This window comes from Prunus avium, chromosome 3, assembly GCF_965620075.1.
Source record: "Prunus avium chromosome 3, drPruAviu1.hap1.1, whole genome shotgun sequence".
Classification (NCBI taxonomy): domain Eukaryota; kingdom Viridiplantae; phylum Streptophyta; class Magnoliopsida; order Rosales; family Rosaceae; genus Prunus; species Prunus avium.
In genome coordinates, this window is record NC_142286.1 from 4693510 (window position 1) to 4706033 (window position 12524).

Sequence of the window (12524 nt, forward strand, 5' to 3'; positions counted from 1 at the left end):
AGGTCTAATGTTTTGAGGATTCTTCACTTTGTCTCACTTTTTTTTATCTATTTACTTCTCATCCTTCCTCTGATGCTACATTGATTCTCTCATTTGCTGAAATCATGACCATTTCTATCAACAAATGGGTGTTCCACCTCACTTTGGACCAAGAAATACCCTTTTATTTTCTTCCTTTTTCATGTAAAAAGTGTTGAAAAATAACCCAATTCGTTTTTTTGTTGTTTTTGTTTTGGGTAAACAAGGGGGTAAAAGGCCCAACACAAGAAGCTACAACATCAAAACCATCACTAACTCAACTTGTTTATTATTTGTGTTAATAAAGCTCTCATTTTCGGGTTAAAAATTAATAAATCCAAATCAAGATTTTCTCATTTTTGGGTTCATCACTTAACCGTTCCTCCTGTTGTGTCAAGAATTGTCACTGTTGCTGTTATTTTATACCACGCAATGCAAGATGGACTGATTATGCTCATGGACACTTTCAGAATGTGCAATGATTCTGACAATTCACAAATTGATAGGGCAGTAGAAAACTAACCAAAAAGAATGGAATATATTCATAACAAAATCAATATTCACAAATTGACGTTGTAAGTAGAAAACTATTGCTGTTATTTTAGACATTCTAACATGTCTAACTTCTTTACAGGGTTTCTATTTCATCTTACCCTTATATGGTATCTAAGGAAAAATGTTTTCTGGCTAAAGATACAGGTAGATATTTGAGGTTTGAATGGACATCCCAACAAGATGCGGCCAAATTAGTTCACAGTCGCCTTTACATCAAAGCAGCATCCGATTGCAGTTTGGGAATAATCCCAAATTAGTTGACACGAGTCTACAATCCTTCATGACAGTCAGCGACATTTACATCAACAGATAAATTAATCAGATAAATCATCTTCAGCACCACTATATTCATCAATATCTTGATGTCGTGCAATCTTCCGTGGTCTTTCAAGGGTATCTTCAACATCAAAGCGTCTTGTTTTCAAATTTGACACAGATCCCCTTGAATAATCCTGAAAGCAGCAAGCCAATTATGTGTATATGCAATTATTCAAATCATTTGATGACTAAAACCGGATACCAAAAGAATTTAAATTTCAACAAATAGCTTGTCGTCGTACCCCTGAATCCTTTAGTTCAATTGCAGCAACAGTTGATCTCTGCCTGACGGTCACTCTTGAAGGTGCAGGAAAATGTTCAACCTCATCGCTGGTTTTTCCTTCTTTGGACCTCTTTTTCCTTAAGACAAGCTTTGTGGGAAGGGGCTGCATTGTGAATGGAAAAATTTATAAAGAAGGATAATCTTGATGAATTGTTCCTCAAAACAAAACCAAAAAACAGAATAAGCAAAGAGCAATTAATAAATGCATACGTAATAAAGATGAAAATATTGATTCAAGGGGATACCGCATAGCGTGCTTCTTCTTCATCAAATGAAACAAGGTATGTTGTGGGATCATGCACATCATCACCTCTTACCTGTTGAGACATCAAAAGGAATATCTTAAAATATGCAATCAAAAGCTAACTTAATAACTTCTCAAGACCATGGGGATGGTACATACATCGTAATGATACTCGCGAACCCAGGAATAAGAAACATCTTCAGATTCATCATACGGATCTTTTGATAGCTGCCACCATTGAAATAAATAATATATGAGCCATGAGATCAGCCTACGAACTGTTAATGCTAATCTTCTTCAGATTTAGAAGTCAAAACAAGCATGTCTACCTCATTTGGAGAAGGGACCATGTAAGCCAAAAATTTCTCCGGATTAGCTGGATCTGCGCCTGTTACCTTATAACTTTTCATAATGGCCTGTAGCAGATGATGATGGATGAGATAATAACGCACCAGTTGCCACTTAATAGGATAATGACAAAATATGAAAATATTCAAGTACAACAATGTCCAAGACGCAGATATCATGTAAACAAAGGGATATTATGTTGTGGGATGACATGATTACCTAATACAAAGGCAATTCTTTAAATTATTTTCCCAACCCAAATGAAAACTTGATTTGTAAATTGCAACAATTCAACACACACTTCAGGTAAAATTCAAGTAATCAAAGGATAAAGGCAACTCTTAAATTATTTCCCTCTAAATGAATAAGCACCATCTAACACACAATAACAGATAATGAAGGAATACGGCTTCAATTATGGGTATAGGTGGATACAGATTATTTTAGCTCTTTTGTTTGTTTTCCAAACCTTTCACCTAAATCAATTCATGCAATTTTGATGGTCGTCTATTAGTTTTTTGGATTCAATTCCAGTTCACTGTTTTGGGACTTTCACTTGTTATTATAATGTGATGCAGACTGCAGAATCCTAGAAATGAAGATTTTCTATAAATTGAAGGTTTGAGAATCTGATTTTATTTTACCCAAAAAAAAATAAAAAAATCTAAATTTATGACCAGAACTGGTGCATGCGTCCCAACTCACTCTTGATTCATAAGCGTCATGACCGGACTGGTCCAATTTGCTATAGATTTCTGAATCAGCAGTAGGAGCACCATCAAATGCTGCAAGGACAAATTGGTCTTCGTACCTGTTACAAAAGCATCATCAATAACAGCCCCAAGTTAATGTGTGAATATTCTAGAATGCAATATGATTGCCATAAATAAATGTTTTAGGTTTTCAATTAACCAGCCACCAGCCCAATTGGTCATCATTGAAAAATATCTATAATCTGCATGCATGCATGCTCATGCATGAATATAAATGATTTTGATTTCAAAATGTCTGGACTCTGAAATAACAAGCTTTTTGTGAGAGCTCAAGCTCGACTTCATCCATAACCCATTGGCACTACGTATAATAAATTTACTAATTAAGATCAGCATATAACGGGCTTGTGTACGAAAGAGTAAAATAATAAATGTTTTTCTTATTTAAACAGAAAATCAGATACTCCATACCGCTCAAAATCAGGCAACAGAGGTAGAACCTCAACAGGGTATAAATTCTTATTGGTTGCATGAACAGGGCGTGACTTGCAGGCCTCAAAAGATGCCTCAATTTCCTTGATTTGTCTTTCCCTGAAAAATGATTCACGACAATTAATTGACATGAGTAATGGACATTGGTTTTACGATCACAAAGGTAGGTAGGCAAAGAGCAAACCTGTCATTAAGGTTGTCCAAAATGTTGCGACCTCCCTTCATTTCCCGCAGTTCTTTTGCTTGTTTTTCAGTTAAAGACTGCAGATGCCAATGCACGTACTTATAACATAGCTCACCAGTATATTTCTAGAAAGACTGCTCATCTAAAATGGAGCATTAATCGACTACCTGTCTCGCAGAGTCCATGCTAAGAGGAGATATATATTGTGTTTTAACCAGCCATGCAACCCCTTTATCGGTAGGCCGCTCTTTTCTTCTGATGCCATTATTTTTCACAGGGGTTGCTGCTACGTCATCCCGCAATAATTCCTCATCTTCCAAAGCAAGGGGTGGTCTAACACTTGGAGGACTGATTGAACCAGGAAAAAAACAGATATTCAGTATTGTCATGCAATAAAAACTACTGATGTCTTAAAAGGTTTAGGGCTGTAGAGTAATGATACTTGTATACACTGAGGTCAAGCAGGTCAAGAGGTATCCCAAGATCTGGCTCAACAAAAAGCTTGGGCTTGTATGTTTTCTCCAACGATGTTATTGTGTATTTTGTATATCTGGGAGAGGGAGGGAAGATTGCAAAAGTTACCGCAAAATAATAATTCATTTGATTTTGGAATTTGATAATAAGATAACAAGGGATAATAATTCTACTCCTGATCATGTGTCATAAAGCCATTATTTCAACAATCAGATTTGATTTCCATAGTGAGAGCTTCAACAAAAACCAAACATGTATGCTGAGTTCCAGACTCTCAAGCCAAAGTAATGAGTGCTAAAACATGATAAAAACTCATCCAACCTATCCTCTCCGCTTCCCCCACCCCCCCCCCCCCCCCCCCAAAAAAAAAAAAAATACCACCTGACTTATGAAAGTCAATGTCCACCACCACACCAACATTTTCTGGATATTATCTTCTTCATCAAGAACAACATGTGAACCTGCTCTGCTTGTTCATATTTTCTTGATCGCCCAACTTGATGCATGCAGTTTAACTTTAACATCAAGTTTCAGGCTGTATCCAGTTCATAAATACTGACAGGTTTGCTGCTGCACCAGACTAACAAAGTTCATTTCTAGTCTTCCATATACCCCATAAGATAAACGCTATGTGGGTCATCAGTAAATCGTTCTTCCCTTGTTATCCTCCCCAACCCCCACCCACCAACTTCGCCCCCCCCCCCCCCTAACCAACTAAATTGTAGAAAATCGTATCACAAAATTATCTCCATTAACCGCATCTTCCATATAAGTGCAGTAGAAATTCATCTTCTTTCCTAAACAATTTTCTACTTGCTCTGATTAATTCCTCCATCTGAAAACCACCCTGATGATTGCTTGCAATCATATGATGCCAATTACTCATTCTTACAACCTCAAAAAGGTTACAAAGGTCCATGCACAAAAAACACATGCATTGCATGCACATACAAGCCTAAATGTACAAATGTTCAGAAGGTTGAGCAACAAAAGAGATGACTTACTGATCTTTGTCTTTCTTCAAAGACATAAGCTTTGGCTGTGCACTTGGATCTGGAAGTTCATTCCGAAATCTTCAAAGAGCATACAAGTTAGATTGGAGTCATTAACGGAGTAAACAATGAAAGTACTTGACAAGCAGAGAGATGAACGAACACTATTTTTAACTAAATTTACATTGTTCTGTTTTGGCCTGAACTAAATGAGCATTGGTTAGCCACACAGAATATATAAGATTCATCTCAAATGGTGTTTCACGATACGATAAACAAATAAAAGGCTGAATAAAATTTTTTTGGAGTCTTATCCAACTATTATTAGGTTCAGCGTACCACCGGTAGCTTTAGACGAGTTCAAAACATTGTGTATTGCTAAAATTTGATCATTGTGTTCTAATAAACATGACGAACTCTAGAAAGTACAAGTTAAACTTAAGCTGTAAGGGAATTAATAAAAAACATATAATAAAACTGTTATTGATATATCATGTAGTCAGTTTCCATCAAAACAGGAAAAGATTAATTTCAATTAAAGCAGAGCAAAATGTGTTCTTCAAACAAAGGTATATCATTGTTAACATACTCACTTCAACTTGCATACAAATGTGGTTGGCTTCTTCAGCCTATTTTCAGTCCTCTCACTGCTCAAGAATGGAGTAGCCCTCCTTTCCCCCATTCGCGACCCTGCAATCGACCCATGTCCTTTCCCAGAAGACAACATCTGTGTCTTTTGCAAAACTGAATTTTGGGAATCCTTCAACTGCTGCCTATGCTTCTCTTCTTGCCTTTGCTTCTCAAACTCCCTCTTCTTTCTCAATCTTCTCTCTTCCTCTGTCTCCACTCTCCCTGGAGGCCCATTCACTTTCTTCACTGGCATTGAAGGAACAGGGGGCTTATGCTGTTTTTGAGGAACCCCATGATTCAAATGCCCATGTTCACGCCTCCCCGACACCGATACCTCCCTGGAAGCCCCTTTTTCATGGGATCCTCTATCTACCCCACCATCCTTACTTTGTGGAGGGGGTGGTGGTGGTGAACCCGGAGGTGGGGGTGGTGGCGGGACAGAGGAACTCGGGGAAAAAGGTGGTGGGGGTGGAGGTGGCGGCTGCTGTAAAGGCTGGATTGGCTGGTGACTATATTGTGAATACTGAGAATTCTGGTAGTACATGGGGGCTTGTGGAGGCTGTAAAGGCATTTTATTTTGTGCCACTGGAGGAGCTTGAGGGGGCGGAGGTGGTGGGTATGAAGACTCGGGCGGCGGAGGCGGTGGTGGATAATTGTATTGTGGTGGTGGGTGAGGGTGTTGAGTTCTTGGAGGGCCGTAATTACCATGATTGTAATTGTAGTTTTGAGGATACGATGAAGAAGCTGCAGGCACAGCCCCATCACCACCACCACCACCACCAGCACTACTAGCATTATATCCCCAATTCTGATTATATTGATTGCCTCTCTGTGAAGGAGGTGGCGGTGGTGTTGGTGTAAGAGGGTTTTGATTCGGCGGCGGCCCGAATGACGATTGGGGCGGGAAAGGCCTGTATGAAGCCATGGCTAAGATGATTCTCAAGCACACCAAACAATCAACCACAACCCGAAACAGTCCCTTTCAAATTGCCTCTACGAACTGATAAAAACCCTAAAGCAGCAATTTTTTCTTTTTGGCCTCAAATCTCTAAACAGCCAAAAACTCCCAATTATAAGCTATATATGCAATTACATGTTTTGAATAGCTGCGGAATCATAACAAAATAAATACCAGAACCTGGAAGATAGAAAATTTGAATTGAATGAAGCAGTCTGCATAGCTGAAACCAGATTTGAATGGGAACCCTAGGAGAGAGATAGAAGCCCAGCCTTAGCAAAAAAAACCCTAAATTCTCAGCTGGAGAGAGGCTGCGAAAACCCTAAGCGAGTGACCGGAGAGAGAGATCGGAGGGAAGGAGACGCTTGTTTCTGGCACACGGAGTGTTTGGTGAGCTCGAGTTCGAATCCTCTGGCCCCAATTTCTCTGTCCCCTAGCTAATCTGTTGACACCTGGACAATAACTTAACTCGAATTTAACACTGTTAAGTCAAAAAAACAAAAATTCAGACAAATTAGAAAAAGAAACAAAGAGCACAGCAACGACAACCCACCTCCTCAAAAAATCCTCGACGACAACCCACCTCCCCTCCTCACCAAAAACTCCCAATTATAAGCTATATACGCAATTACATATTTTGAATAGCCACCGAATCATAACGAGACATAAGATTGCGAAGCCCTATAATTCCAAGTCATGAAAACATGCGCAAAAAGTTTAAAATCAAAGATGATTAGGCGAAATCAAGCATGAATCTTCCGTGTTTGATATTAATTAAATAAGAAATAAGCAAATATCGAGAGAATCACAGACCTTATTTGAGCTGAGACGAGTAGGGGTAGGCATGATCTAGTCTGATCCAGTTTCCACCTCACATTGGAACCGAAACTATACTATTTAACGGGTGCAATTCGGTTTAGTTTTGGTGAAATTTTTTTATGAAACCAGGCAGTTTGGTTTAAACTGATTTCGATGCGGTTTTTGGTTTTTCCAATTGCACTATCCACTAGGTGAGGCATTTATGTATTTATGAGAAAACAATGTAAGTGCAGTTTTGGTATGAAAATGTTAATTCCGACTTACCCTTTCTCAATCTCACCCAAGGTCTAAAATATCGGTAGTCCAAAAACACGGAAATTTCAGTGGAAATATCGGGATATTATTAATATCAATAAAAATTGAATAAAAACCGAAAAACTTGAAATTTTTAATTGAAACTTTGGAGAATGTTTATTTAGTCAATTATCTATTAGTTTATCACAAAAAATTAGAAGGAAATGCATAGCATGATGGATTTAACTAATTTAAGTTGATTATACAGCGAGCTGGCAAACACTATGAGTGTAGAAAATATGTAGTAATTAATGAAAAAAGATTAAACACACCATAATCATTTATATATAATGATTTACTACAATATTTTACACTTTATACATTGCATGGTAAGATACATGAGTGACTTAGTACCACATAGAGTTCCTATGAGGTTCAAATTTTTCACTATCTTCATCATCTCTATGTGTAGAGTAAGTACATTGTGAAGAGTAGTCATCAAATGATAAATCCCCAAAATACTTTTGCATGTAATTGTTAACATGCCACCCATATAAATATAAATATTTTAGCATATAATCACAAAAACATAAGTGATATGGTGGTTAAGGTGTTGGAGAAGTGAAATGGGAGGGGTTCAAATCCTCCCCTTTGTGTGTTTTTTTTTCTCCCTTTTTCCCCCTTTTTTTCTTTCCTTTACATCGATATTTTCGATATTTTAGCGATATTACACTGATATTTTGACAAAATATTGCTGAAATGTGAGCGAAATTATCGACATCGATATTTTCCGATATTATCGTCGATATTGTCGATATTTATATGATATGTACATGGATATGTTCTGAAATATCCGTGATTCGAAAAAACTGAAATATCCTCGATATTTTGTCGATATTATCTAATCTAAATGACTAGAGTTCGTAACCTCATAATTACAAGAGACAATTATCAAGTTTCCCAAAATTGGAATCAATTTTTCCATTACCATTTTCAGCATAAGGGTATCAAAAATGTTTTTACTGTTTTTACCTCGTAGAAAATTGTTCTCGGTTTAAATTACCAAAATCATCAGGGGCATACAATCCTTTCCCATTTTCAAATACGGGTATCAAAAATGTTTTTACAGTTTTTAGCTCGTTCTCGATTTAAACTACCAAACATTCTCAAATCTTGAAAATTGTAAAACGTTACGGGACGAACCTTATATATATATATATATATATCTCAACCAAATATTAGAAAGAAACTAGTTATCTGGTAAGAGTGAAACAATTCTTAACCAAGGGTGTGTTGATCCAAACCCAGAAATTCTTAACCATTGTCATTGTATATAATAAAGCCCATTTCATATTGAGGCAAGGAACACGATATTTATGAAGAAAAAAACTTAATTGCATAGCATTTTCATTGAACACATAATATAGCTTACATGGATATTAGAATCCAAAACCACCTAATATTAATCTAACGGAGGTTTTGTTTTGGTCGAACTAACGGAGGTTGGTACACATACATAGTACAAAATCCACCAACCGGTCGTATTAATTGTAGCCTCTGCCTCTTTCTCTGGCTGTTTTTAATTTTCTCTTCACTTGGGGCGACATGATGCCTCAATAGGCCCAGCTTGCCTTGCCATCTGAAAGAAATAAAATAAAATTACCATAAAATAAAATAAAATAAAAACACATTTTAGGCTGTGTAATTTGGAGAGTTTACCTGGAAATAAGCCTCAAGCCTCTTCTTTAGTGTTGCATGCTCATTCTTCAATGCTTGGAAAGTCCTCATGCATCTGGATTTACCATCAAAACTTTTAAGTGACCTACCAATTTTATCTACACATTTTTCCCCTTTTTAAAATTTATTCTCTATGTTATCAATTTATTATATATTTTGTCCGAATATAAAGAGAGAGGATTCGAACTGGAGTTAAGAGAATATAATTATAATAATAGTTTTTTAGTGATTGATGCTAGAATTATGTACGTACCCTTCTCCATTTCCTGCGTTACAATATTCCCTAAACTGTTGGCACTCAGCTTTTACTTTTTTGGCTCCGATGCTGAACCAAATAAGAGAAATGTTTAGTTGGGATTAAATCTTGTCATCTCAAAAGCCAACAAAGAATATACGTACAGATTGCTTTCTAATATCTCTTAAAATAATAACAAAATGATGATGTTTTATTTTTATTTTTTTACCTTGAGCTACTTCCCTTGAACTGATGCATGTAGCTGTCCAACTTGCTAAAATCACGAGGGGTTTTCTCTCTGCATATATATATATATACATATACATTATTATATGTCGCGGACATATATAATCAACCAATATATATGTATTGTCATTGAATTTTTTTTTTAAAGTAGACATTATAATTTGACTCACAGTGCCTGCTCTATGGCTTGGAGTGATCTATATGAATCTCGGTAGTACGACGTAGCAATTTCCTCCACAAAATTTGGGTTAGCGTCATCTTGCAACTCCTCCAACTGAATAAACTGTTCGTCCAGAAATCCCTGAAATTCCCAAAAATAATTTTAAAATGGATGATATAATTTTGCATGCACAAATCCATTTTATTGTTCTGGGAATTGTGCTATTTTTCGAGAACTTAATGCATTACATGCATGATATGAGCAATGTCTCCCTGCATTAGTACCTCGTAAAATATAAATTACGAGTTTGAAGATTAATAAAGTGAGGAATTTAAATTTGACAAGAAAAGGTAAGGAGATGAAAAAGAAAAAGACAAACCTGATCAAAGAGGGACTGCCTCATGAGACGAACCTGCCTGCGCGACTGGTTTTTGTCCATTTTATGAGAAGGGTAGAAAAGCAAACGATAATGAAGAAGATATATTGGGGAGAGAGAGAGAGAGAGAGAGAGAGAGAGTTGGAAGAACAATGTGTGATGAGATAAATTGTTAAGGAGCAAGGAGGGGATTATATAATATTTGGTTGGGTGTGTGTGTAGGAGGGGAACTGAGGCTGAGGGTAGATCGTGGACAACTTTCCATGAAAAGGGAAGAGCATGGAGTGATTGAGGGTAGTATTGGCAAATTCGATTCTGGTACTAAGTGATAAATAAATAAATAAATAAATTATTGGTATTAATTGTTTTTGAATATTATGTTAAATCTGGAATGACCTGCTTCTGCATGTAGATAGATTCTAAATAGTAAATTCCCCTCATTTAGATATTATCATTTAAAAAAAAATTGAAATGGGTTGAATTAAAATCCCCATATTCTCCAATGGAGACACCAAAAGGGTGATTAGATAGCAACATATATATAATGATTCAAAAAAAATATCAATGACATTCCCCCCCCCCCTTTTTTTTTTAAAAACTTTTTTTATTGAGAGAGGCAATAGTACACTAAACTCACACATACTACACGGATGCTAGGACTGAAACCCAAGACTTTATTTGAAGGAGTAAATACTCCAAACCACTGCACTATTGAGTCATTTGCATAATGACATTACAGTTTTTATGTGTAAATGTTTTATAACAAAATTAATTTGCATTTATATATATACTCTTCTGAGTTTTTATAATCAACAATTGGTTAAATTCTTCGAATAATCTGGCTGAAAAAAATGTACGATAATATATTCCCCTTTATAATTAATTAAGTCTGCTGCTTTCACCAATGTGGGAAGTGTGCTCATTAATCAAAAGGTACATATTTCCATTAGGAGTGAAGAGTTAGGTTTAAAAAGCAAATCCATGGTTTGATGCGGCCCTTTCGCATATTTTAGTGGCCACCTCAAGCATGCATGAATACGAGACAAACAATCCATCCTGAAACTGAAAGAACCCAAAAGCTAGCATGAACTAAAGCCAAAAGAATGCATTATATATATAAATGCATGACAATGGATGGGAAGGCTGATGGTTACGGGCATGTTTGGAAGTGATTCTATGAGGGGCGATTCTACTTATAGGGAGTGCGGGCTGTTACCCAGCCTAAAATTTTCAAAAAAGATAAATAGCTAAATAAATTTATCTCAGCCCAAAAAAAATATTAGAATTCTATCTCTATCTGCCCAGCCAAAATAAATAAACCTATCTCTATCTTTATTGTATTATAAAGTATGCTTCACTTGTTCCACTGAAACTTTTCCCACCATACTTTTCTTGTAGATTGAAACTTTCCTTTAGACAATGAACATTTTCTCTTTTTTCTCCTTCTCCCCGTCACTTTTCTCTCATTCCTTTATTTTTTTCCAGTCATCTTCTTCCTGATTAATTCTCTTTTTTTTCTTTAATGCGTCTCTCTTGTAGAATTTGGGTTTGTTCTAATAAATTGAATTTATGGCTTGTTGAATTAGGATTTTTGAATTGAATTGGGGCTTGTGAAATAAAAGCTTAGAATTGTGAATTAGGTTCCTTAATGTTGGAGAAATTATCTGATATATTCTTTTAAGCCCAAAAGGAATGGTTTTTTTGAAAGGTTTACTCGGGTTCAAATGAATGTATGATATTTTTTAGGCTTAAATGTTAAAATGCTCTCTCTCTCTCTTCTCTCACAAATTAAAAAAAAACATCCCTTACTCGACCAGCTCCCAACATGGTCTTCCCCAACCCAACCATTGCCTAGCCATTTGCCCCATCCTCAGTCGTGGCCCCCAAATCTTCCACCCCATCTCTCCCCCTTCTATCGTACGCCTCCCCCACCCCGCAATAGTCACCCCTTTTCTCACTACTCACTCACTAAGCAGCCCTTCCCCTCTCTGAACTACACCCATCTTTTTCTTTTTCTTTTTTCTAATGTTATGTTAGTTTAATTGAAGTTTTAATATATTTTTAAATAAATCCAACTTTTTTTAAATTTGAAACAACTCTATAGGTTTTCAAAAAAAAGAAAAGAAAAAGGATTATATTGTTCATATTTAATGGCAATTTTAACGAATTGGATCAAATTGGCTAATGGTCTTAAACACAGGGACTGAATTAGCCAAATTAAAACCACATGGACTAAATTGACCAACATGGTAAAACACATGGACCATTTTGACATTTAACCCTATTTTTTAATCCCAAAAGTGGTCTTCCTTTTCTTTTTAAAAAATTACATATTTAGGGCCAGTTTGGCATTGCTGTGCTGTGAAAATAATTGCTGTCAAATTTGCTATGAGAGAAATCAGCTGTGAGATAACACAGTTTGGCGTTTGGTAAACTTTTTGTTAAAAGTGTTGTTGGTAAGGATTCCCGTTTAATCAAAAAATAATTGCTGCATAATCATTAAACCCA

At 36.3% G+C, this 12524-nt stretch overlaps 2 protein-coding genes across 2 annotated transcripts; both read right to left on the bottom strand.

Annotated features, from left to right (window-relative positions):
- Window positions 1–537: 537 nt before the first annotated feature.
- Window positions 538–6889, bottom strand: LOC110760755 (protein PAF1 homolog). Its single transcript, XM_021963072.2, has 13 exons — window positions 6763–6889; window positions 5215–6661; window positions 4634–4702; window positions 3598–3705; window positions 3323–3503; window positions 3156–3232; window positions 2951–3070; window positions 2472–2577; window positions 1748–1834; window positions 1578–1646; window positions 1420–1491; window positions 1134–1277; window positions 538–1025 (listed from the first exon to the last, which is right to left on the bottom strand). Exons 2-13 carry the CDS (start codon window positions 6174–6176, stop codon window positions 888–890), a joined length of 2133 nt encoding a protein of 710 aa, XP_021818764.1. The 5' UTR covers window positions 6177–6661; window positions 6763–6889; the 3' UTR covers window positions 538–887.
- A 1713-nt stretch (window positions 6890–8602) lies between these two features.
- Window positions 8603–10212, bottom strand: LOC110760783 (histidine-containing phosphotransfer protein 4-like). Its single transcript, XM_021963106.2, has 6 exons — window positions 10020–10212; window positions 9651–9781; window positions 9464–9532; window positions 9253–9324; window positions 8982–9054; window positions 8603–8901 (listed from the first exon to the last, which is right to left on the bottom strand). Exons 1-6 carry the CDS (start codon window positions 10077–10079, stop codon window positions 8854–8856), a joined length of 453 nt encoding a protein of 150 aa, XP_021818798.1. The 5' UTR covers window positions 10080–10212; the 3' UTR covers window positions 8603–8853.
- Between the last annotated feature and the right edge of the window lie 2312 nt (window positions 10213–12524).